This window comes from Sebastes umbrosus, chromosome 7 (assembly GCF_015220745.1).
Source record: "Sebastes umbrosus isolate fSebUmb1 chromosome 7, fSebUmb1.pri, whole genome shotgun sequence".
In the NCBI taxonomy this organism is placed as follows: Eukaryota; Metazoa; Chordata; class Actinopteri; order Perciformes; family Sebastidae; genus Sebastes; species Sebastes umbrosus.
This window is the reverse complement of record NC_051275.1, coordinates 3,552,640-3,576,046: the sequence shown is the minus strand read 5'-3', so window position 1 is coordinate 3,576,046 and position 23,407 is coordinate 3,552,640. Positions and strand designations below refer to the sequence as shown.

Genomic DNA, 23,407 nt, shown 5'->3' with positions numbered 1-23,407 from the left:
ACTAGTGGGTGTAGTAGGCCCCTATTGACCAACATCTATGGGGCTTATAACGACTGATAATGCCTATTTAAAAGCCTGACTACAGTCTAATCGGCTGGAAAGCTCTACCAGAGAGGCCAGAGACACAGCCATCCAATGTTACAGATCAAAGTAAGCACTCTACATTATATTGAGCGTCATCTTTTCCTGCAAAATGTCCGGTGCCATCAGTAACACCGGTGTTGTCATGAGTTTATTAACTGGTGGGAAAATGCCCTCCCCGGGACATCCCTACCAAACACTGGCTCTAGTTCTAGTAGTTTCGCGTTTTGATGTTACCTGAAGGCCACCGTAGTTCTCCAACACACTTGTGAAACTGCGGTAACGTGAGCCGCAGAGTGCAAAACCGTGGTACCGCCAGCCGCCGTCTGCCTTCTGTTGCTCCTAAAGTAGTGTTATTATGACAAGGATGGCCTCTGAGAGAGGCTAACGGCGTTACCATAGCTTTGCAAAAGGGAGGAGTGAGCTGAGGGGTGCTCAGTTGGTTGCAATCTGCAACCACACCACTAGATGCCATTAAATCCTACACACTGGACCTTTATACAGGATTGTACTTTGTAGAAAAATTTGCAAATCTGACAAAATGAACTATGTTCATCTTGATGCACTGAATATTTCACATAAGAGGCAGGCAAAAAGAGAAAGTTTCAGAAAGTTGTAGTTCTTTGTGGCTGACAGATATTGATCTTGTTTTCTGTATAACACACAAACATCTTTGACCATTGTGGGAAAAAAAATCACCGGCAGTATTGTTGGAGGAAAAAAGCTGATCCCATCTCTAACATGGAGGATTCCACAAACATAGAGCTGCTCTCAGTCAATTCCTCAGACACAACCACTGATTTTATATCTGGGATGAGGTATGAGGCTTGGTATATCAAATGTTCAAGGATGAACCATCTTATCTGTGCCCAGATTCATCACTGGCAAGGTTGAGCCTTGTCATTTTTCCCACCACTACCTGGGGCCTGGAGATTTACATTTCTGGCCTGGATTGTGGCTGAGCTGCCAGTGGGTGTAAACAAATAGGAGAGGTTTTTTTAAACATTCACTTTGCTCCCATCTCACATTTCCAGACATTTAACACCTAGAGAAGTTAATGTTTCCTGGTAACTTCTCTGCTAAAGAAGTTAGGAATGACTCCACATATCTGTAAGGTGGGGGGCTTTCATTTGCACTTCGTCTTGTTTTTGATTTGACAAACAACTACTTTATCTAATTTTACCCACTACCTTCCCCAAATGGATCGACTATATTACAGAGAATTTGTAATGAAGATGACAAATGTGTGGAATATACAGGCGTAGATATATATACCTGTGAGAGATGGATGATTGTGCCAGACATTTAAAAATCCACTTCCATCAGTAGTAAGTACAAAGAGTCTGTGCTATTTCATAGGGCTGTGTATTGGCAAGAATCTGGCGATAATATACGTATCTATATTCAATATACAATATATTGAATCGTTACCCCTGTATCATGATACAGGGGTAACGATTCAATATATTGCGATATTGGCGATATATTGCGATTTTTTAAAATCAAATTTTAGTAAAACTGTCAGTATAAAGAACAAACCACCATATTCATAAAATCTGAGTAAAAAAAGTTGTCTTTTTTTAAGCAATCAGATCAGTGGGATCTGCATTTGCATTTATTGTAGTCCCTGTAACATCCAACATCATAGCACTACTTTGAGAGGGCACATACATGAGAGGCGCATCTCTTTGCAAATTAAATAAAGTACTGACTGGGTTAATCTTTTTATGTAAACTATTAATTAAACATTAATACAGTGTTTTTGAGAATCGATAGTATCACAAAACATCATTGCTGTATTTGATTTTTTTTTTGATATCTTTTTACATCCCAACTATTTCAATTAAACTAATCTTTTAACTACATATTTAGTAAAAAAAAAAAAAAAAAAGGCAAAGCAGTTACTGCATCTCCAATATGCATTCAGCACATAAATATGTAAAACTGATACTTCTCTTACCGGCTCAACAAACTCAAATTTCTTCTTTTCTTGCACTTCTTGTATTTTGAAAACATACTCAAGGGACGCATCATAGAAGAGTTGTCTCTCCTTATCAATCTGCGTGTCAGCCTGGGAATGAGCAAACAAACCGGGGTTAGTGCCGTAACAAAGACAGGGGTCAAACTGGGAGAGCCCTGTGTGTGTGGACAGAGAGGTGATGCCTATACGTCACCACCTGGAAACGGTGTGTGCAAAGAATAGCGCACGAACAACGGCTTTACTTTTTAGGAGACAATCAAACAGCATTATTCAAAGACACGTTGGTAAGATCAGAAAATGTGTTTTGGTTTTTACCTCCTGCAGATATGCTTCCTTCTTTTTGGATGATAAGTTGAGGTGTCTCTCAAGCGTGGAGTAGTATTTCTCTGTTTCCTTATCGAATTTCTTCTTCCCCTCCTAAAAAGGTCCACAAGAAAAAGCTTAAACATTACCAAAGAAAAAAAATGTGTCATGTATTCCTGATGTGGGGTGTGGGTGTTTGAGCTGCCACTAGGTGGGGGTCTAACTACGTTTGCACATGTCTCACATGTCATTTAAAATTCCTGTCAACGGATTATTACAGGTCATAAAAGGGGCATATGACTGGGTAATGACGAGTGGGCAATGTCGGCATGGTCAATAAGGACTATTCATTATCAATAGGGCAATATACGCGCACAGTGCCTCAGCTGGGGACATGAGTTCACAGACAAAATACATAACGGTGTATGTCATCAATAGCATTAATGCATTTGGCACTGTCACACACAGGACTGGCTGGATGCGGTTTCCTTCCTTTTAATGCTCCACCTGCAAAGACAAGTCAAGCTCTATAGTCCCAGGATTCAGACAGGGTGTCCCAGGAGGCTCTGAGGAACGGACAGGAAATGGACTTTTCATGCCAGATGCCAATCTATAAAAGCATATGGACTAAGAGATTTCACCCCCCTAAAAAAAAGATCCACTTCACAGGCCTTAATCAAACTCTGCCCAAGCAGAGAGAACCTGTCTGTGTGAGGGCATTCAAGTGTCTCATCTGCATGTCTGACCTCTAAACCAAGCTTTGCCCACTTAATGCCCATCTCGCTATGCAAACATTCACAGAGGGGGCTGGTGGAGAGACAGAACAAGGGGCTGGCGGGGGTGAGGACGCGGCCAGTGTAACCAGATCCTGCTTGTTTGTTTTCATTCCCATGGCCCTGAAATTTAGCAAGTCTAATCTACTAGCTACTGATATGACCTAGAACAGTGTTCTGCCTCAGCAACCCCCCAGAGCAGTTAAACACACTGGAGGAATTCACCACTGTAACCCTCCTACATAACTATTACAATACAGCACAGGAAAAAATCTATATATAATTTCATGTAGTAGCATCTTATTTCCATCTTTCTTGTCATGTCTGGCCCAGGAATGATCTTTCCAGGAGTGGGGGAAAAAAAAAAAATCAATTCTACCCGCTATTCAGAAACAAAGAGAAAATAAACAGGTGGATAGTAAAATAAACATATGATTAAATAGGATATCACGCTGACAGGAAATAAATTTCCCTTAAGGATCGAGTGTTTGTTATTAGAGAACAAAAGGGAGCTGACTGTCTGGCATTGTGACTGCTGTTGACGTGACTTTATTTTGTGAGCACGCATACAACCGAAGCCCTGGGGAAAATACCAACACGCTCATGAGCACTGCACGCACACACACACACACACACACACACACACACACACACGCACACGCACACGCACACGCACACGCACACGCACACACACACACACACACATACACACACACACACACACATACACACACTGGGGATCACATTAAATTAAGAGCTTTAGGTTTAGCTGAGCCCCGCAGTCACAGCAGGAATCTCCCAGCACTGCTGACCAGTGGGAGCGTGTCAGAAAACTCCTCGCGGAAAAAAACCAAACAAACCCTCCTCCGTACGTCTGGACTAACTCTTTCACACTTCCAAAGAGGAGGGGAGTGACTTAGAGCTGCAGCAGTGAATCTGTGAGGCAGAGCCAGCCTGATTAAGTCACCCAAAGTGTCCTGCTTTGTTTTGATCCAGTCAGGACGTGTATAAACTGGCGCTACCCTAATGATACCCCAGCAGAACACCAGGTGTTTGTTGGTTTGTCCATGTGGTGCACGCACCCCCCGCCACCCCCAACCCCCCGGATATGCTTGTGCAATCAGAGTGGAATATGAGCGATTTAAATTCTCTCCTAGAGAAGGAGGGAGGCAGAGCAGGCGGAGGCTTTGAAGCCCCGACACGTGGCGGCAGAGGACACAGATGTGGATGGATATATACCCTGAAGATCACGAGGAGGGAGTTTCTGACACAAACTAATGCCAGCGCCCCCAGTGTAATCAGGTGGCTGGCAACGGATGAAGCCGAAGCACTTCCCAACAGTCTGTGGTGCACAAAACACACATCAACCTACCACTTGGGAGATTTCCTCATCTGATTGCTTTGTTCGCCCTCATGAATAAATCAGATGCAGGAAGAAGAATATTCTGATGCAGATTCCTCTGTAGTGGAATTGTTGCTGTTAAGAGCGCTTTGATGCCAGCTGTAGTACGGGTGAGTTTGCTAATTGCTAATATGAAGAAAGAAGAAGAGAAAACTGCAGGCGGCTTTTCTTCTGGTCATCAGGTGTCCTAAGCTTGCCACAGGCAGGCTGCTGAGAGCAGACACGGAGAAGGCGGGAGGAATATTTGGACGCTAGCCGTACATCGCCAGTTTTGACACTGGCCCTAACGAGCCTCAGGGCCATCATTTCCGAGCCTCTCGTCACCATGGTAACAGATGTAAGCAGCAAGGGAGGGTTGAATGTGTCCGTGTGTGTGTGTGAGAAAAGAACCTCAGATATCACACACCATCGCACTTCCGTCCAACACCATGGAATAATACAAACATCAATGGCTATAGCGAGGCATCACGTGCGGCGCGTTTCGCCACTTTCATTTGAAATGGATTCTCTGAGCGGTGACATGAAAGGGAGAACTCCACAACCTATCTCTGTGAGCTCATTAGAGAAAGCTAATTGGAGCAGGGGTCCAGGATGGCGATTAAATAGCAATAGCCGGGTTATTTTGATGCTCCACCACACATGAGCTGGTCTCGCTTCCACGGGGGAGGCAGAGAGAACACAAGGCTCCGGCTCGAGTTCAGTTACTTTGCTGCAAAGCCAAAAAATGTCTCCCTCCTCACCTGAAATCCCACTTTGCGAGGAGACATCACAGGCAGCGAGAAGTTGGCCAATTAACATGGAATAATTACAAACATCTGCTTCTGAAGAGTTGAAAAACAAATACCAAGACTTCTAAAAATAACCAGATTTAGTGAATGTGTATGTGTGTGAGGCAAACTGCAAAGCTTTGGTCTAAAAAAATGAACATTTATCAGTCCCTCTGCTCTCTCTGACACATGATGTAAGAAATATAAAGGAATAAAAATAAAAGTACAAAAGCTGCATATACTATGCACACGTTGCTGGTGAACAGTGAACAAAGATATTCCCTTTTTATCTGATCTGAGACTAACTCAGAGTCTGAGCAAAGCTGCAGGGAGGAAAATGCTAGTATCTTCTTTAAGACTACATCACTGGTTGGTGATGACTAAGGAGCTCCCTCACACTATACCCTAATTATGTTCCAGGTAACAGGAAGCTATTTAATGTCAGCTATCTTCTAATATAGTCATTCGTAGGAGATTTTATTAGGGTCGTCAAATAAATTCGCAGAATTTCTTCTATTGTATTTTATTTAACATTTGTATCTGCAGTACATTTTTGAGCCACATGAGGGAGCCTGAATGTTCGTATTGAGCTGATAATCAACATATTCTCATGTAAAGGTTTGTAAGATATCTTATGAAAAAGTTATTACTCCTTTTTTGTTAGTTTTCCTACTCATGTCCAGCAACACACGTCCATTTCCACTTGTTACATGCATAGTCTTTTCAAAATAAACTTCCGTCTCCACAGGAAACAACTTCCTTAGTTTTAACAAGAAAGCTACTTAGGCTTTGGAAAAGATCGACTGACTTGGTTAGGATCAGGCAACAAAACTACTTAGTAAGGTTTAGGAACAGATCGACTTGGTTAGGATTATGCAACAAAACAACTTAGTTAGGCTTAGGAACAGATCAACTTGGTTAGGTTTAGGCAAGAAAACTACTTAGTTAGGCTAAGGAACAGATCGACTTGTTTAGGATTACGCAACAAAACTACTTAGTTAGGCATAGGAACAGATCGACTTGGTTAGGATTAGGGAACAAAACTACTTAGTTAGGTTTAGGACAAGATCGATTTGGTTAAGATTAGGCAACAAAACTACTTGGTTAGGTTTAGGAACAGATCGATTTGGTTAGGATTAGGCAACAAAACTACTTAGCTAGGCTTAGGGAAAGATCGACTTGGTTAGGTTTCGGAAAAGATCATGGTTTGGCTTAAAATAACGCCGGAAGTGGCTTTATTTTAGTACGTAACTTACGTGACAAATAAATCAACGCTGACTTCTAGTTTCACGCAGGGCACGGACGGCAGTCTCCTGGGCAAAAGTCTGGTATTATAGCTATTTATATGTCCTGTTTCACGATTATGTCAATGACACAGGAATAGATTTTGTGGGATATACACGAAGTACAGTGTATTACTTTTGGTAGGTATAGCTACGAACAGTGTATGAGACAAGCCTGTGATATTTGTAGCCTACTTATAACATTGAATCTAATATGGAAGGCTAACGTACTTTATGTTTGTTTTACTGAGAGGAAAAAAAGAGGGCCCGTTAACTCCGCCTAAATGCATCTATTTGGTCTCATTTATAAAGTATTTAACATGTGTATATGTTTTTTAATAACACATGCATAAAGCAAAGTTGTGATTTATCAAACGTATATATCTTTGAAATGGCTGGTTTACCTATATCCATGATACTATAAGGTGATGCAGAAATAGCAGCTAAAATGGTCAGAAACGTTCATTTACATACAAATTTGCTCTTCTCCCTATTTATAGATAAATTCACTTATGGGTTAGGGTTAAAAGTGGATCCCCAGAAAAAAAGTTTGGGAACCACTGGTCTATTAGATCCAGATATCTATAATAAGGGTCAATTAAGATTTTTGTTGTTGTTCTGTTACAGTATGCATTTCTCTTCAGTGTCCATACGAATAGTTGCTGTGTTCATCTTTGAAGAACACAGATTACATTAGTTAGTGAACCTTAACTGCTGACTGTCCCAGGAGTCTCAATTTCACAGCAATTCTGCTTTATTATTAAACCCAAAGACAGCGAAGAGTGACAGGAAAGGCTCACCACAAAAAGGGATTGACATGAAACACAAGCACTCAGTGCTGTGTTTAGTGTCACTTTTGGCGCCAGAGAACAGTGAATACACTGGGAGAAAATACAATAAGTCTACAAACAATTATGTCATCAATCAAAGTGATTCCATGAAGTCATTGTTCAATGGCAGTGCATAGCAGATACTGTCCATTAGTTAAAGGGTTATTAGATTAAAACTGTCCTTAGAAAAAATGTATGTAACAACAGAAATCCATGAATTCTCAGCATAAAAAATAACCATGAATACAAGAATAAGATTTTGTTGTACATTAATTATTTCAAAATAACACATTATATCAATAAAGCATAATACTCCTGACTTACTATACTTTCAGGCCCTTTACATTTAATTCAATGCTGTATGATGTTGCTGTTTGTATATAAACTAATTTAATACATATTGCTTTTGCAAAAGGCAAGAAGCTGATATATTACAGTGGATGGCTGCTGCCTTCAAACAGGTAAAGACCGACCTCTCAAGGTTTGACTGCCTTGCCTCCTAGTGATCAGGAAAAAAAAGTAATTACTTTCTGAAAGGTTGTTTTAATGGTGTTTCTGCTTTATTGGATAGGGCACAGTGGGAAATGACGGGACAGACATGAGAATAATGGAAAGAAATATGTTTATTCATGCATGTTGCTGTTTTTGCAGCATAAAGTTTGAGTCGTCTGCAGTGCTGTCACCTTCATTTATTTTTTTCCCTCACTGAAGGGTTTTCAAAGCCTAGTGCAGTTTTCTTGTCTTATCGCAGTGCACATTTCTTTGCTTAATCAATAATATATTAACTGACAATCTTGACAAAGTTTATTATGCTACATGATTCTGCACACCTCCAGGACATTAATTCCATCTTCGATCTTGGGTGGGCTAACTGTGCTGTGTTGTGCAGTGGCAATGGTGCTTACACCTTATGATACATTAACAGTGTGAACAGTTTAGTGCTCAAACTATTGATTCATGAATCAACGACAATTTTGATAATTAATTTAAGTCACTATGTGTAAGATTTTAAGGTTTTGTTACTTTGATGGTGTTATCACCACAAATTCTGTCGCAATTAATATCCAAGAGTTTTGTAAAACGATGAAACAATACAACCAGCACAATTCAGTTCCACTGGAAATTTATTGAACCCTTTAAAAATGGACCTTCCGCAGGCGGCTGCGGTAGATTGTTGTTTGCATGATCCTCTTTAAATTCATCTAAAACAACAACAACAACAACTACAAATAATAGAACAAAATAGCTAGATCACCAATCATCATTTTTTTTTGCTGTGGAAAGCTAAGGCTCCTGTCTTTTGTGTCATCATGTTGTACGCTCGTGATGATGTCATAACGTTACATTATGAACGTAACAAAACTATCAAAACGCTTTTGCACTCAATCTCGTAATAATTAGCTCTCAAAAACCAGAAAACTTATGGAGAGTTATGACATATGATGAACATATTTATTTATGCTAAATGCAGTACCTGGATCCTGGACAATATTTGTCATTGTTTTGTGTTATTAATTGATTTCCAATAATAAATATATACACACATTTGCATAAAGCAGCATATTTGTCCACTCCCATGTTGATAAGAGTATTAAATACTTGACAAATCTCCCTTTAAGGTATATTTTGAACCGCTAAAAAAATGTGCGATTCATTTGAGATTAATCTCAATTAACTATGGACAATCATGTGATTAATCGCAATTAAGTATTTTAATCGAGCGAAAGCCCTAGTTTCTACATTTAGAAATCTTTTGAATAAATATATTTTGACTGTTTCTTTTGTAACATTTTATGAAAAAAAACACATTTTTGTATTTTTTAAATTTTTTTATTAATGACGCAATTTCAATACTTTTATCAATTATCATAGTTTATTGATGGACATACCCTTTCAGCTTAGGTTTGTACAGACTTTAGGGATATGAAGTATTTGAAGATAGGTACTAGGAAAATAGGTACTTACCTAACTCTACTGTCTTACCACAACATCCCAAGGGTAATCGAAGTATAAAAATCTACCGTGTATATTTGTATGATTGAAAAGTTTTAGCGTAGCCCACAGCAGGCGAGCATATCTCCAAACTACTTAAATCGATCCCTTTACTCCGCAGCGTCTTGGTTGGCATATTTTGGGATTTCATAGCATGACTGCAAATGTCATTTACGCCTCTGGAGAACATAATGAGCCAAGAATCATCTCATGTCAGTGCACCTTTTGTAGGATGAGGACAGCTCAAATTATCATGGCCATCTGACTCCCATCTGGGTCTGTTTGCACTAATCACACTCTGCTAGTGATGGACCCCTATGGTGTCCCTAATGCTGAACACCCTTGAAGGGAATATAATATTGTCAAAATGTCTGAAAGCGGGAATGCCACCCACCAGTTGGACACCCTGGTGTTTTCTTGAGAACGTGTCCCCGGGGTCTTTTTTAAAATTTTAAGGTCTTAAAGAATCTGACAACCAATAAACTCTCTCACACACACAAATAGTGTGAATCACCTTTAGGCAGTTTCCCTCCAATGGTTCTGAGTTTGTCGAAAGAAAATCGACACAATAACAACAGGACTACGTAAGAGCTCAGGCCTGAGGTTGAGGTCTAACTTGTAGGAGATCAGTTCGCAATATAGTCCCCGTTCAGACCTGGTATTAACATGTGTCCTGAGTGATCGGATCACAGAAGGCCAGCTCTAACTATAGGTGTGAACGCACTTAAGACGCATTGAGGACGCATTGAGACCGGATCTTTCAGAGCACATTCAGAAGTGGTCTGGGCCACATATGGCCACATTGTTTTAGCAGTGTGTGCGCGAATGTGTCCAGGGCCACATTAAAGACCGCCTACTCATCTGACGTCCCGCTTGGATCCGTTGGGTCTCACTGCGCTCTCCAGGTGAACAGACAGGCAGACACGAGCGCTTGGAAACAGCCTCTGTGCTCTACTGTATTCTGTCGGTACAACTGTATTTTATTAAAATATATCGTATCTATAGACTACATATCTACAGATATCAGACTAGACACTGGAAGTGCATTATCATCATACAATCGGAGATGTGTCGGTGTTTTCGTTCCGGTGCTTTGAGCGGAGCCTACACCCGACCGCCCGCTCGCTCTCTCTCATTCCCGGTTCTCTGTTAACTCTGTACCCTGCTGTCACCTGGCAAAGGCAGCGGTGTCAGCGGCACAGATGTAACCTTATATTTTGATGCTAATAAAATGTACCCTAATTCACGAATATGTAGGATATCACTACTGACATTCATGTAATATTACTTCACAACGTCTGCCGTATTAGCCGTGTGTTTACTACGTGTTTATTTGCATATAGAGCGGGGAAGTGAGAGCCGATCACAAGTGGTCACTGGAGACGCATGTGGAGACGCATTCTAATGCCGGGTGTGAACGGACGTATTTAGAGCTGTCCACTTGTGATCGGGTCATTCAGGTTAATGCCAGGTGTGAACAGGGCCTTAGTGGATGAACAGAGGAGCAGACTGTGTTGAGGCAGTGACTGCAAACAGCAGATGTGAAACCAGGACAGATTTCCCTTCCTTATTTCAGTTCTCAGAGTATTGTTCTTTGGCTGGGAATTTAACACCTTTCAGCTCACAAAAATGGATCTGAAACTAAAAAAAACTTGTTACAAACATTTGCAGTTCCACATCCCGGTTTGGCAGTATAGTAAATCCATGTTCCAGTGAAAATACATGATTGTTTGAATTCTTGTGGCTTTCTTTCTGTGTTATTTGTTGCAAAAGTTTCATTCCAAAACATTTGTTTCAGCCTTGTGTGAAGCAGACTGTGCCTAATATGTCCTGTAGTGCTGCAGTCAATCTGCTGGTGTGTTATGGCCGTGGAAGTGTTGTGCTTGCTAGTGTTGAAGCCGATACACTGGTACGTAACCTCAGCGGGATTACTCGGCGCAGTATGCCCAAATAAGGCAAGAGCTCCTCGTTTGTCCGTCTGACGTTCTCAGACATGAAGCGCAGTAACTGGAAGGGTCAGACAGCCTGCAGATCTCTCCAGATTCTCGGAACAGTGGAAAGTTGCTCAGCCACTCGTGATGCCTGCCTTTTATCTCACTCTAGTTGGGCTAATGTTTAGCGGGGGATGGGCCGTAGGAGGAGAGAGCCATTAGGAGGAAGTGGTCGGAGGAAATAAGAGGTAGTGGGAGTGACGGGGGCTGTGGCTTTTAAGAAACCATTTTATAAACATAGAGAGTCGGTGCAATAACACTGAGCACTGTGATGGGGGGGGGGGGGACAGTGAGAGGAAGAGATGGCGGCGAAATGTCCTTTTTTATTACGGTAGATACATGGGATGGTTGAAGCGACAATGGTTATTTAGTCTGGGCGATGAAAAAGAAGAGTGATTGATGTTCACACCTCAGCACCGAGAAGAGAAATGGTTCCTTTACATTGCAACTTGGCTCGCGAAGGCTGAGATGAAGTGGTGCAGTAAAAAATGACTACTTCTGCAGAGCGCTGGCTGTCAAGTCATGTAAAATAAATGAAGATGGGCGAGAGTGTGACTTTGAGGCTGGAATGTCCCTCACAGGGGTTAGGGTTATGTAAAGATGTGTTAATGATTCACAGAGGCCAGTGTGGAGTTAGCAGAGGACTCAGAAACCTCAGTGGGAGATCTGTGTATGGGCTTGAGTTCTGCCAGCTTCTTCATGTGTGATCTCATCAAGGGAAAAAAGACCACAAACAAGCTGCTGCACTTTCATTTTATGCCTTTGCGTTGGCCAGGAATGAAAGCATGGCTTGTAGCAACAAGCCCACACTGTTCTCTGCAGTCAACCCCGGCTTCAACAGCATAGCCACTGTGGAACCGGGATGCCTTGGAGCAACACTCTGCACTGCAGGACCCCTACTGATATCAATCCTCTATGTCCAATAGGTTAGGGAGGAGTGCATTGCATGTAACAGGATTACAGTAATCTGATTACAAAAAAAGGTGAAAGCAATATATTAGATAGATACTGAAAGTTTAGAGTAATCATATTATAAAGTAGATCATACAGAAGTATCTTTGAAGGGATAACAGCACTGAAGACTCTTCATGTTTACTTTTGCATAGAAATACATGGAATGAAATACTGTGTGGAATGCAGTAATCAGCTCATTAATATGATAGGACTGTCAAAATTAACGCGACAATAACTAATAAATATAAATAAACTAATAAATAATAACTAATTTCTTTAACGAATTAACGCAACTTGCGATTTTTGCAGAGAGCTCAGCTACAGAGTGAAAATACTGGTATCATATAAAACTAGAAAAAACCTCAGGAATCCATTGGTACCAACATGTCATACTAGCTTGTCGGCAAGGAAATTAAATAACGCTCTAATCTTACACTAAATTTTGGTGAGGAAAAACTGGCATGGCCATTTTCAAAGGAATCCCTTGACCTCTGACCTTCAGATATGTGAATGAAAATGGGTTCTCTGGGTACCCACGAGTCTCCCCTTTACAGACATGCCCACTTTATGATAATCACATGCAGTTTGGGGGCAGGTCATAGTCAAGTCAGCACACTGACACACTGACAGCTGTTGTTGCCTGTTGGGCTGCAGTTTGCCATGTTATGATTTGAGCATATTGTTTTATGCTAAATGCAGTACCTGTGAGGGTTTCTGGACAATATTTGTCATTGTTTTGTGTTGTTAATTGATTTCCAATAATACCTATATACATACATTTGCATAAAGCAAGCATATTTGCCCACTCCCATGTTAATAAGAGAATTAAATACTTGACAAATCTCCCTTTAAGTTACATTTTGAACAGATAAAAAAAAAGAATTTGCGATTAATTGCAATTAAATATTTTAATTGATTGACAACCCTAATGATTTGTGTTTAATTCTTTTTTTGAAAAGAACACCCACAGCTCTTTTTGTGAACCCTGTCTGCAATGTCAGATAACTGTTCATTTCAAGATGCCACCTTAAACTATAACTAGCGACCTTAAAATAATGAATTAATATCATTCAATATCACATTCGCGAACTGACGGCTTCGTTTATACTCCCCATCAGTCTGATTAAGCCACTTCTCTTGGCAGTGTCATGTTTTACTTTTAATTAACGATTTACACACTTTAGGGGGAGATGAAGGGGGGGGGAGGATGAGAGGCGAGGGTGTCAAGAACATATGAAAAATCCTCCGCTGTTCAGCTGCTAATTGCGCGTGCCGTGTAGGCGGTCTCTTACCTTCGCAGCACCGATTTGCTCCTTCCGGAATTTTTCCAAGGGGGTAATCAACACATCATCTGCATTCTGAATCTGAAATGAAAAATAAAAGAAAAAGATAGACGGATGTCAGACTGAACGAGAAGATCTGACTCACTGTAACCTTCTGAATAATTCAAAACGACTACTAAACTTTTAATCTACTAGTCATTCAGTTTTATTACAATAGTCTTGCTTTGTCAATGCGCCGAAAAAGTGTACGACACACAGGAAATTATAGCCGCGAGAATTATCCAGCCCAAGTCAAATACGCATGCATTGAGTCCAAACACAAGTGGAGGATAGAGCAATCACATTCATTAATATCTCTTAAGCCTGTGACAATGAACAATGTGCTCCTGTGAGGTACCCGGAATGAGCACAGCAGAGATGAGAGATAGAGTGCTCAACAATGGTTCTGCTCGATAGAAGAAAATGGAGCCTTTTTATGTGAGCTGTGAAGCACCAGCATTGTCAAACCTCGCTGAATTATGACACAGCAACGGCAGATGAGGGAGCTTTACAACTGCAGCCCTTCAATGCATTTAAATGTTTGAGGTATGTCTCCACATATTGGTGACCTCTCCTGCGTCATGACTGGAGCAAAAAGGTCTCTCCTGGAGCCTCTACCTTCTCATTCCAGACAGAAACAGATTGAGGCAAGATATATTGTGCCAATTACAGTCTACGCCCAATCCTTGCGAATGACTGTTTCGGAAAGGTGCCATTAAGGTGCTTCTGAATTTTCCCGAAGATGGGCTTTCATCCACTGAGATCAGATGACATCAGACCGGTGGGGCTGCTCTACGGGAGGCGCTGTCACAAATGACACTGGCTCTTGGGTTGATTTAAGGTGTTATTCTGTGTGGTGAGTGTATGTGATAAACTAAGGGGCTGAGCTCTATAATACATCTATGATACCAGCACTAATTTAGAGGTGTTGCCTCAGATGGACTATCAGCTCCCGAGCTACAGTCCTCTGAACACACACCGTCTCGGGATAGAGTTTTTGTTTTGAACCATTAATCACGGCGCATTTTCATTGTCCCAAAATAACCCTGTCAGCTCCATCAGCCAACCAGAACGAGTGACTTCAAAAGGAAGCTGCAATCTCTCTGAGCCTGCAACGATGCCATCTCCTTTTATATATAAGCTTGTAGTGTAAGCTTGTATCTTTGTTGTAATAATGTACTTTAATTACACCGTGATATTTGCGGTCCTTCAAATATAGACAGATATAGATATATATCCTTAAAATATTTAATCGCGATTAATCGCATGATTGTCCATGATTAATCACAATTAATTGCAAATTAATCACTCTTATCAACATGGGGGTGGACAAATATGCTTATTGTATACAAATGTATGTATATATTTATTATTGAAAATCAATTAACAACACAAAACAATGTCCAGAAACCCTCACAGGTACTGCATTTAGCATAAAAAATAGTCTCAAATCATAACATGGCAAACTGCAGCCCAACAGGCAACAACAGCTGTCAGTGTGTCAGTGTGCTGACTTGACTATGACTTGCCCTAGACTGCATGTGATTATCATAAAGAGGGGGTGTCTGTAAAGGAGAGACTCGTGGGTACCCATAGAACCCATGTCACTCCAAAATCTATCACAGGTTTGGAGCGTTACTATTTACTTCTCGACAAGCTAGCTATTACATGGCTGGTACCAATGGATTAGGTTTAGGTTTTCTACTTTCATATGCTACCAGTATCTTTAGTCTAGCTTTAAAACTGAACCTGCTTCAACCTCTGACAGATTAATTGCATTAATGCGTTAAAGAAAAAAAAAACACATTTGCGTTAACGCGTTGTTATCATGTTAAAGTGGCAGTAAGCAGTATATTTTTGGCATCATTGGGCAAAAATTCCATAATAACCTTTCATCATATTGTAATTCAAGTGTTCTGAGAGAAAACTAGACTTCTGCACCTCATCATGGCTCTGTTTTCAGGCTTTAGAACATCTAGCCTGTGACGGGAGACTTTGACGAATCGCAGGCCCATTTCATTGAGACAAGCGTTCCTATTGGCTGTGCTCCGGTCATGTGACCGGAACTTGGCGTTCCTTCACCAGATTTCACAATGATGGCGGCGTCACAAACTTCTCATTTTACAGCTAAACCGTGCACTACAAGATGATTCTGAAAATATTTTGAGGAGAGAAATAGGTATTAACGTGACATAATATTGATTCATATTTGATCAGCGCTGCCTAGTTTGACCGTTTGGTCGGAGTTCGCCGTCAGCAGAGTGCAGATCTCCACCAGGTGTGTCTCTCTCTCTCTTCACAAACAAAAAAGGAGTTGAATCTCACTCAATTGTCCCTCCCGGCTCCCTTACAGGCAAGATGGTGGCAGAGATAACAAAAACTGGGATTTATTAATCTCGTATCCTTCCTAACTTTAGTGGATCATAACATATCGGGTATGGAATTAAACGGCTGATGCTTCGGTTCAAAATGAGACCAATTTTTTTCAAAAACTGTGAATCACCCCAACCACAAGAGGTCCTTGAGCATATAGTCATAAATGAGCACAGAAAATATTAGGCTGATGGGTCCAGTAGTATGCAAGAATAGCTGTGGACAGACGGACACACGCACACACTGCCAAGCGCATGAGCTCCCCACAGGCTTACGTCTGGTGGAGATAATAAGGAACCGTTAGTTACAGCCCTACGGTGAGTGTTAATTAGAACTCAAATCTGCAGACTGTGTGACTTCGATGACATTTAGGTTGACACACTCACTCACACTATATAATTACAATTTTACATGCGAAGAATGAATTTCCAAAAGATCATGAAGAAATAGATTTGAAATAATTAGGGGTTATGTTTAAGGGAAGCTACCAAGTGTACCAACGCAGGGGCAGCATATTTAACCTTTATTTACAATCAGTTTTTTGTTATAAATGGGAATGTTTGCAGAAATGACTTCACATACAACACAACCAATCAAACCTGTACTATGGGCCGTTACTAGATGGAATTTAAAAGCATTGAAAAAGTATAAGTAAGAGAGTGCTTCTGTAAGATAAACCAAGGCAATTTGGTTACAAGTGACACTCCATTAGGAGCGTGGAGGGCATTTGACGGTCATCAAATCTAGCTGTTATAATCCCCCCCGTCATATCGAAGTCATCATGTTATCTACTGTGTCAACAGCGAGAATTATACTGCTCTGCCAGTGCGATAATGTAATTTCCTCTGACTTATCTCCCATGCTTTCAGTCTAATTGAGCCTGCAGTATTACCATGCTTTACATGTACATTTCTAATACATACTTTTTTCATTTTCAGTTAAATAGACAGGACAATTAAATATACAGCACTATAAGCTTTTGAGATTATGGTCTAATATTGAGAATTGAATGAAAGAAAGTTAGTTAAATTATTTCATCCAAATGTTGTACATGCAGGTTTGAGTTACCGGAACCTGAAACCTGCATGTACAACATTTGGATTTTTTTGGACCACAGTCAGGCTTACATTTACACTTTGACATGGAATCTATTATCAATTGTTAATTTCAAAATAATTAACAGTGCTAGTAGTGGTAAATTAACGCACAATTGTATTCAATGCAGACAAAAGATCAGCACGTCGAGATTTGAAACGCTCAAGATTTCAGATCGCTTTTGATTATCAATTTCCGATAAGCCGATTTGGATATTTATACTTGAAAGAGGCCAACTTATTTAAGACTCAATGGATCATTTCAAACTGGCATTATGCCGAATGCCCTCGGCAACAGCCTCTCTAAAACAGGATTTAATCCATATGAGCGAGCACAGTGTGATGCTTGAAAGGATGCAATAGCGCTAAGCAATTTCAATACCAGATAGGGGGAGGAATGTCAATGTGCTATATTTCCCTTGCTTCCTGCTTTTACCAGTCCAAATATCAAGTGGATCAAATGTGTCGCTCTCCGAGGTTAATTTGCAGAGACAGATCAAAATGCCACCAAGGCTGGACCAAATTGAATAGTGAAAAGTGTACCGATTGAAATTTGCCTTTAATATCTTTATAATTAGTTTGAATGTGAATATCTACTATGAATAGTTTGGAAACACAACGAGTCTTCTCTGCCTCTTTCATCCATCTACTAAGAAGAAAAATGCCCTAATGTATATAACACCTTTTTTTCACAGCTTTCCGAACACATACAGAATATTCTGTCAACAATTTCTCTTCGCAGTGTGCATACAAGCATGACTCACAGAGAAGCCCACAGATAACCATCGCCCAGGTCAGCTCTTGTGAGTATAGCTCTCATCAGTGCTACAACACATTTTGGAAAAACAAGACTTGGTCAAAACCGAGTATATGGCTGGACCGTGTATGGTCAGTAGGGCCTGAACGATTACGGCCAAAATGAAATTATTTTGATCAATATTGATATCACAATTATTTATCACGATTATTCATTGATTTTAACAACAACATATTTTTATTGCACTTTCACATTAAAACTGAGTTTTCACTTCCATACCCGCAGGCGATCGTATTCATTTAATTGTGGGAAGCCAAAATGGTGATTATGATTTATATTCGATCAACTGTGCAGCCCTAATAGTCACTGTGTGAATTTGTTATACAAATAATTTGTATGAAAGAACGGGATATTGCCAAGAAGTGAAAGTCCAATTGTTCGTTCCATTGCAATGCCAGCGCCCAGCAGCAGAGCTATGCTTCCGCCATTTTGGACTGAAAGCGACTACCGGATGCCAGAAAAACGTCCCGCTTAAAAAGAGCCGTACAAAAATAAACAACAAAATGATTTTCTATTGTATTTTCATATTCTACCGAAATGACCTTGGCTGAACAATAAAATGTTATGAATATAATAACCTTTTCAGTCCAAAATGGCGGCAGCAGCAGTTGTCAAAAAAAAATAAGTTTTGTCTCTTTGCTTCTATACTCTTTGCTATAATGTTAAATCCAGCGGTACATGTCCACCAGGTCCGGCAAGGAACACTTGGGCACTCAACTGGCCGTTCAAGCGGTGACGTACCCTATCTAATGAACCTGATTGGTCCCTGGTTTTCTACTTGCCGTTTCAAATAGGAAACAACCATGGCGGCCTGCTCGTAAACTTTCTGTTATTCCGGCTCATTTGCATGCAGAAACTCCAACCACTCGGCCGACTAATCGTTTAACTTCATCACTCAGTCAGTCACTAAGTGACAGAGTTTTGTGTTTTGTAGGGCTGGCACTCTGTGTCCAGCCAAAAACATGTTATTTGTTCTCATTATAAAGTATATTGTGTTTCAGATCTATTGAAATGGCTTTCAGTGCATACACTGTAGGTTGTATATGTCACATTCATTTCTGGGTATCTGTTTGTGTAAATTCGGTTCTTATACGCCTATAGGTTATAATCATCGTAGCATTTAACTGTGAATTGCTCTGCCTCACTGGCTACAGTATGTAAGTCTGTAAACTGGGTAGTAAATAACTTTTATAGGCTTTTTGCCCGTTCTGTTTTGACAATGTCCTCACAATGAAAAGCCAGCTTAATTGCACCTAAAGCCCTGCTGCTTCACTGCAAATCAACTGAATCTCTTTGTGTGTGAACCACGCCACACATACATACCACACCAGCCCTGCTATTTTTTTTTGCTGGTTGAAGAGGCGTCATAAAAAGCTTGCTCGGTCACCATGCTGCATTCAAATGAAAAAGCAACTTTTTTTTTTTATTGTTGATCAGCAATTTCCCCTTCTCACATACAATATCCAAGCACACCGTGGATCCAGGCAGAGGAAGAGAGTTCTGGAAAAGGGCATCTGGTGCTTTGAACAAGAGGTGTTTTATCGGTTTCCAGTTAAAAATCTGCCAACTGTGACAATTTATAGCAGCCTCTGACAGAAACAGGTCAAAAAGAAGAGAAAAATATCAAGAAATCACCTTACTGTGATATGGACCAACGCTGTTGATTTACAATATATCCCATTATTTACTAAGCACAGCCATGTTTAACCATACATTAATAGAAATAACCATATCAACAGCAGTGTATTGATTTGTTTCACTGTCTGTTAGTCTGTAAAAGTAGACTGAGCAAATGAAGTGATAGGGAGCCAAGAGAGTGACAAAACACCAATATTTAGTATAAAGGCACGGTCACACATGGCGAATGCAGGCGAGTGACCATCGTCTGCCAAGGTGATATTCATGTTGAATGTGGGCAGTGCCATGTTTGTACTGTTTTGCTGTAAAATGAGAAAGTTTGTGACCCGGCAGCCATGTTGAGATCAGTTGAGGAAATACCAAGCACCGCCCACCAGCCGGAGCTTTCTCATTTTACAGCGAAACAGTACAATACAAGATGTTTCTGAAAACATTTTTACGTGGGAAATAGGCATTACAGTAACAGAATATTGATTAATAGTTGATCAGCGCCGCCTAGTTTGACCGTTTGATCGGAGTTCGCGAGTGATTGACAGCTGCCTTCGTTGAATGAACAGCCAATAGGAACGCTCTCTCTCTGAAATGACCTGTGATTGGTCAAAGTCTCCCGTCAGGGTTATATTTTTAAAGCCTGAAAACAGAGCCATAGGAGGTGCAGAAAGTCTCTCAGAACACTTGAATTACAATATGCTGAAAGGTTATTATGGATTTTTTTGCCCAATGATGCCAAAAACATTCTGCCTACTGCCGCTTAAGTCGGTAGATGTTCAACAAGCTATTGATCGCGTAACAGTAGAAAAACCACAAGTAAAATATACCGGAAGTTTACTTTAGGGGTAAAAGTGCCAGTCATGTTATTCTGTCCCTCTGTTTATAATTAATCAAGGATATTGAGAGACCATGAAGACATCTCCAGGTGATAAATATTTATTTATTGATTTAATTATGCATACTGAAAGTGGCCTTCGTTCTTGGAAGTGATTACATTTCCCCCATTAGGTCCCCACCTAAGTTTAGCTGTCACGTGTGAATGATCGACTAAAGCCTTTGACACTGAAATGCAGCTGCTCTGAATGTACAATTGTGTCAATTTATTAAGTGTAAGAGTTTAGCCGAGGAATGTTAATAGGTGCTGCTGGTAGAGCTTAAGAGTGGAATAACACGGCTGTGTTTTCCTTCCTTCCGTGAAAACGAGTGCCGGACATCTGCACTTCTTTGTCTTGAGTTTGTATTACAGCTAATGGAATAGCCCGCAGCATCGAATAAAATTATGGAGAAGCAACTCGCACACAATGATCACAATGACAGCATGCGGCGACCAAAAGGAATTAGCCTAATCTCATTAAAGTAGGTGTGAGCAAGCCCCCACAACCTAATTAATGTGTTAAAATGCATAATAAAACATTATTGCCCTCATCCATCATGATAGAATAAAAACATCCCATTTCATGCTGACGGTGTGTGACCTTTATCGAAAGAGGTGAGTGGCTAAGAGCTGTGTGGTTTCACTCCACTTTCTGTCCTGCAGATTGTTTGGGAGGGAGGTGTATGTGTGTGTTGTTGTGTGTGGTAGGGGGTGACAATCTCATTGCAGAGCTAAATCTTTATCTGGTACAGCACGGCACCTGCAGCAGCTGAAAAAAGTCCTCCTCCCCTAACTTTTATGAGGTATGAAATGAAAACAAACCTTTTGCAGACAGTCGCAGAACAGTGGGAGTGTAGACGTGACACGTTTGCCCTACACATTTCATCGGAGAGTGAGCTGTTAAGCAAGGATATGAAGCAGCCGCCTGAAATGCAGACAGTAGCTGGTTTTGTGTGTCCCGTGAGGATTTTACGTTGTTTGTTTTAAGTACAGTTTGGTTGCCTGTGATGTTATTGTAATGCTTTCTGATAGCAGAGTTTGAGGCTGCTGTAGAGTAGCTGTCTGTGTGCGTTTATCCTCATGTATTAAACTGCTTTCTCCAAATGAAGGACCGTGGTACTCACAGAACCAATCGCTAGTTTTTTTTTGCAACACAGATTTAAATCCACTGTTGTTTTTTTAGTTTTTTTTTTATTGTCACACATGTAACAGCAGCACAGCACACACAGTGAAATTTAGCCTCTTCACTTTTAACCCATCCTAGCATTAGGAGCACGTGGCCAGCTACTATTACAGATGCCCAAGCAGCAGTTTGGGGGTCCAGCGCCTTGCTCAAGGGCACCTCGGCTACCTGTCCACACACTGTACTTAGTCCAAGCCAAGTCCCACACGGACTGAGCTACTTCAGAGGTACATTTACAGTACAATCCTCTGTTTTTTAGGTTTCGGTGATGGGTGACCCTTGATAACCTTTAGATCACAAAATACCACACTTATATAGCACTTGTAAAACCCATTTTTGAATATCCTAACTACAGTGTTTGTAATCCTGTGTATATGTTAGGGATGTCATGAGAACCGATACTTCGGTACCAAGATGATGCCAAAATTCTGACAAAGTGAAGATACGCGTTTTTCTTACACTACCTCAGGTACCGTACGGTCCCGTCAGGGCTCCAGACCAACGGCGTCCAGTCGACAATAGAGAATGTGTTTGGGACGCAAGTAAACTCACTATCCACGCGTCCAGGAGGATGCATCTTATTTTTTTCTCTGATAATGCTACATTGTGAACAACAAATCCGTGTTGAAATCGGCAGGATGAGAGCTAGTTAACGTTACGACACGAGTGGTGTCATTGATTTATATTATAATTAGGGCTGTCAATCAATTAAAATATTTAGTCACGTTTACTCGCATTATTGTTTATAGTTTATCGCGATTAATCGCACATGTTTTTCTTTTCAAAATGTAGGCTATTTTAAGGGAGATTTGTCAAGTATTATAATTCTCTTATCATCATGGGAGTGGGTAAATATGTTGCTTTATGCAAATATATGTATATATTTATTATTGGAAATCAATTAACAACAAAAACAAAGACAGATATTGTTCAGAAACCCTCACAGGTACTGCATTTAGCATAAAAAATATCAAATCAATCATAACATGGGCAAACTGCAGCCCAACAGGCAACAACAGCTGTCAGTGTGTCAGTGTGCTGACTTGACTATGACTTGCCCCCAAACTACATGTGATTATTATTATTATTATTATTATTATTAAGTGGGCATGTCTGTAAAGGGGAGACTCGTGGGTACCCATAGAACCCAATTTCATTCACATATCTGGAGGTCAGAGGTCAAGGGACCCTTTGAAAATGGCCATACCAGTTTTTTCCTCACCAAAATTATCTTAAGTTTGGGGTGTTATTTAAGCTCCTTCGCGACAAGCCAGTATGACATTGTTGGTACCGATGGATTCCTTAGGTTTTATAGTTTCATATGGTACTATCTGTAGCCCGCTACAACCGAAAAATCATGTTGCTTTAAAGAAATTAGTGGCGCTAAAACGCATTTGCGTTAACGCGTTATTATCACGTAACTTTGAGAGCCCTAAATATGATGCGTTCAGGCTCTATTACGTAAAATTGAGTATTGGGCGAAGGTAAATCCGTTATCATGAATGTTTTCAAATGGAATCTTGTAAAATGTAGTTTTTGGCGAGAAACTTGAAAACATCCAATTGTTTGAACGAGATGTTTTCACAGTAAACGGTAATAAAGGAGTGTATGTTGCAGTACATGGGATTTATTGTTTTACTTATGTTATTTATTGTGGTATAGATTTGGGTATTGGAATCGTGGAATTTCACAGGCTTGTGACATCCGGTATGTGTACATTGGCAACAAAAAAAAACAGTACAAAAACATACATTGTTG

General features: G+C 40.5%; 1 protein-coding gene across 1 annotated transcript in view; it reads right to left on the bottom strand.

The window, feature by feature from the left end:
• LOC119491458 (rho GTPase-activating protein 42) overlaps positions 1-23,407 on the bottom strand; it is an 85,514-nt gene that overhangs the window by 22,157 nt on the left and 39,950 nt on the right. Inside the window, 3 exon segments of the mRNA XM_037775542.1 lie at positions 2,042-2,152; positions 2,378-2,479; positions 13,650-13,721. Of these exon segments, the coding sequence (XP_037631470.1) occupies positions 2,042-2,152; positions 2,378-2,479; positions 13,650-13,721 (285 nt within the window).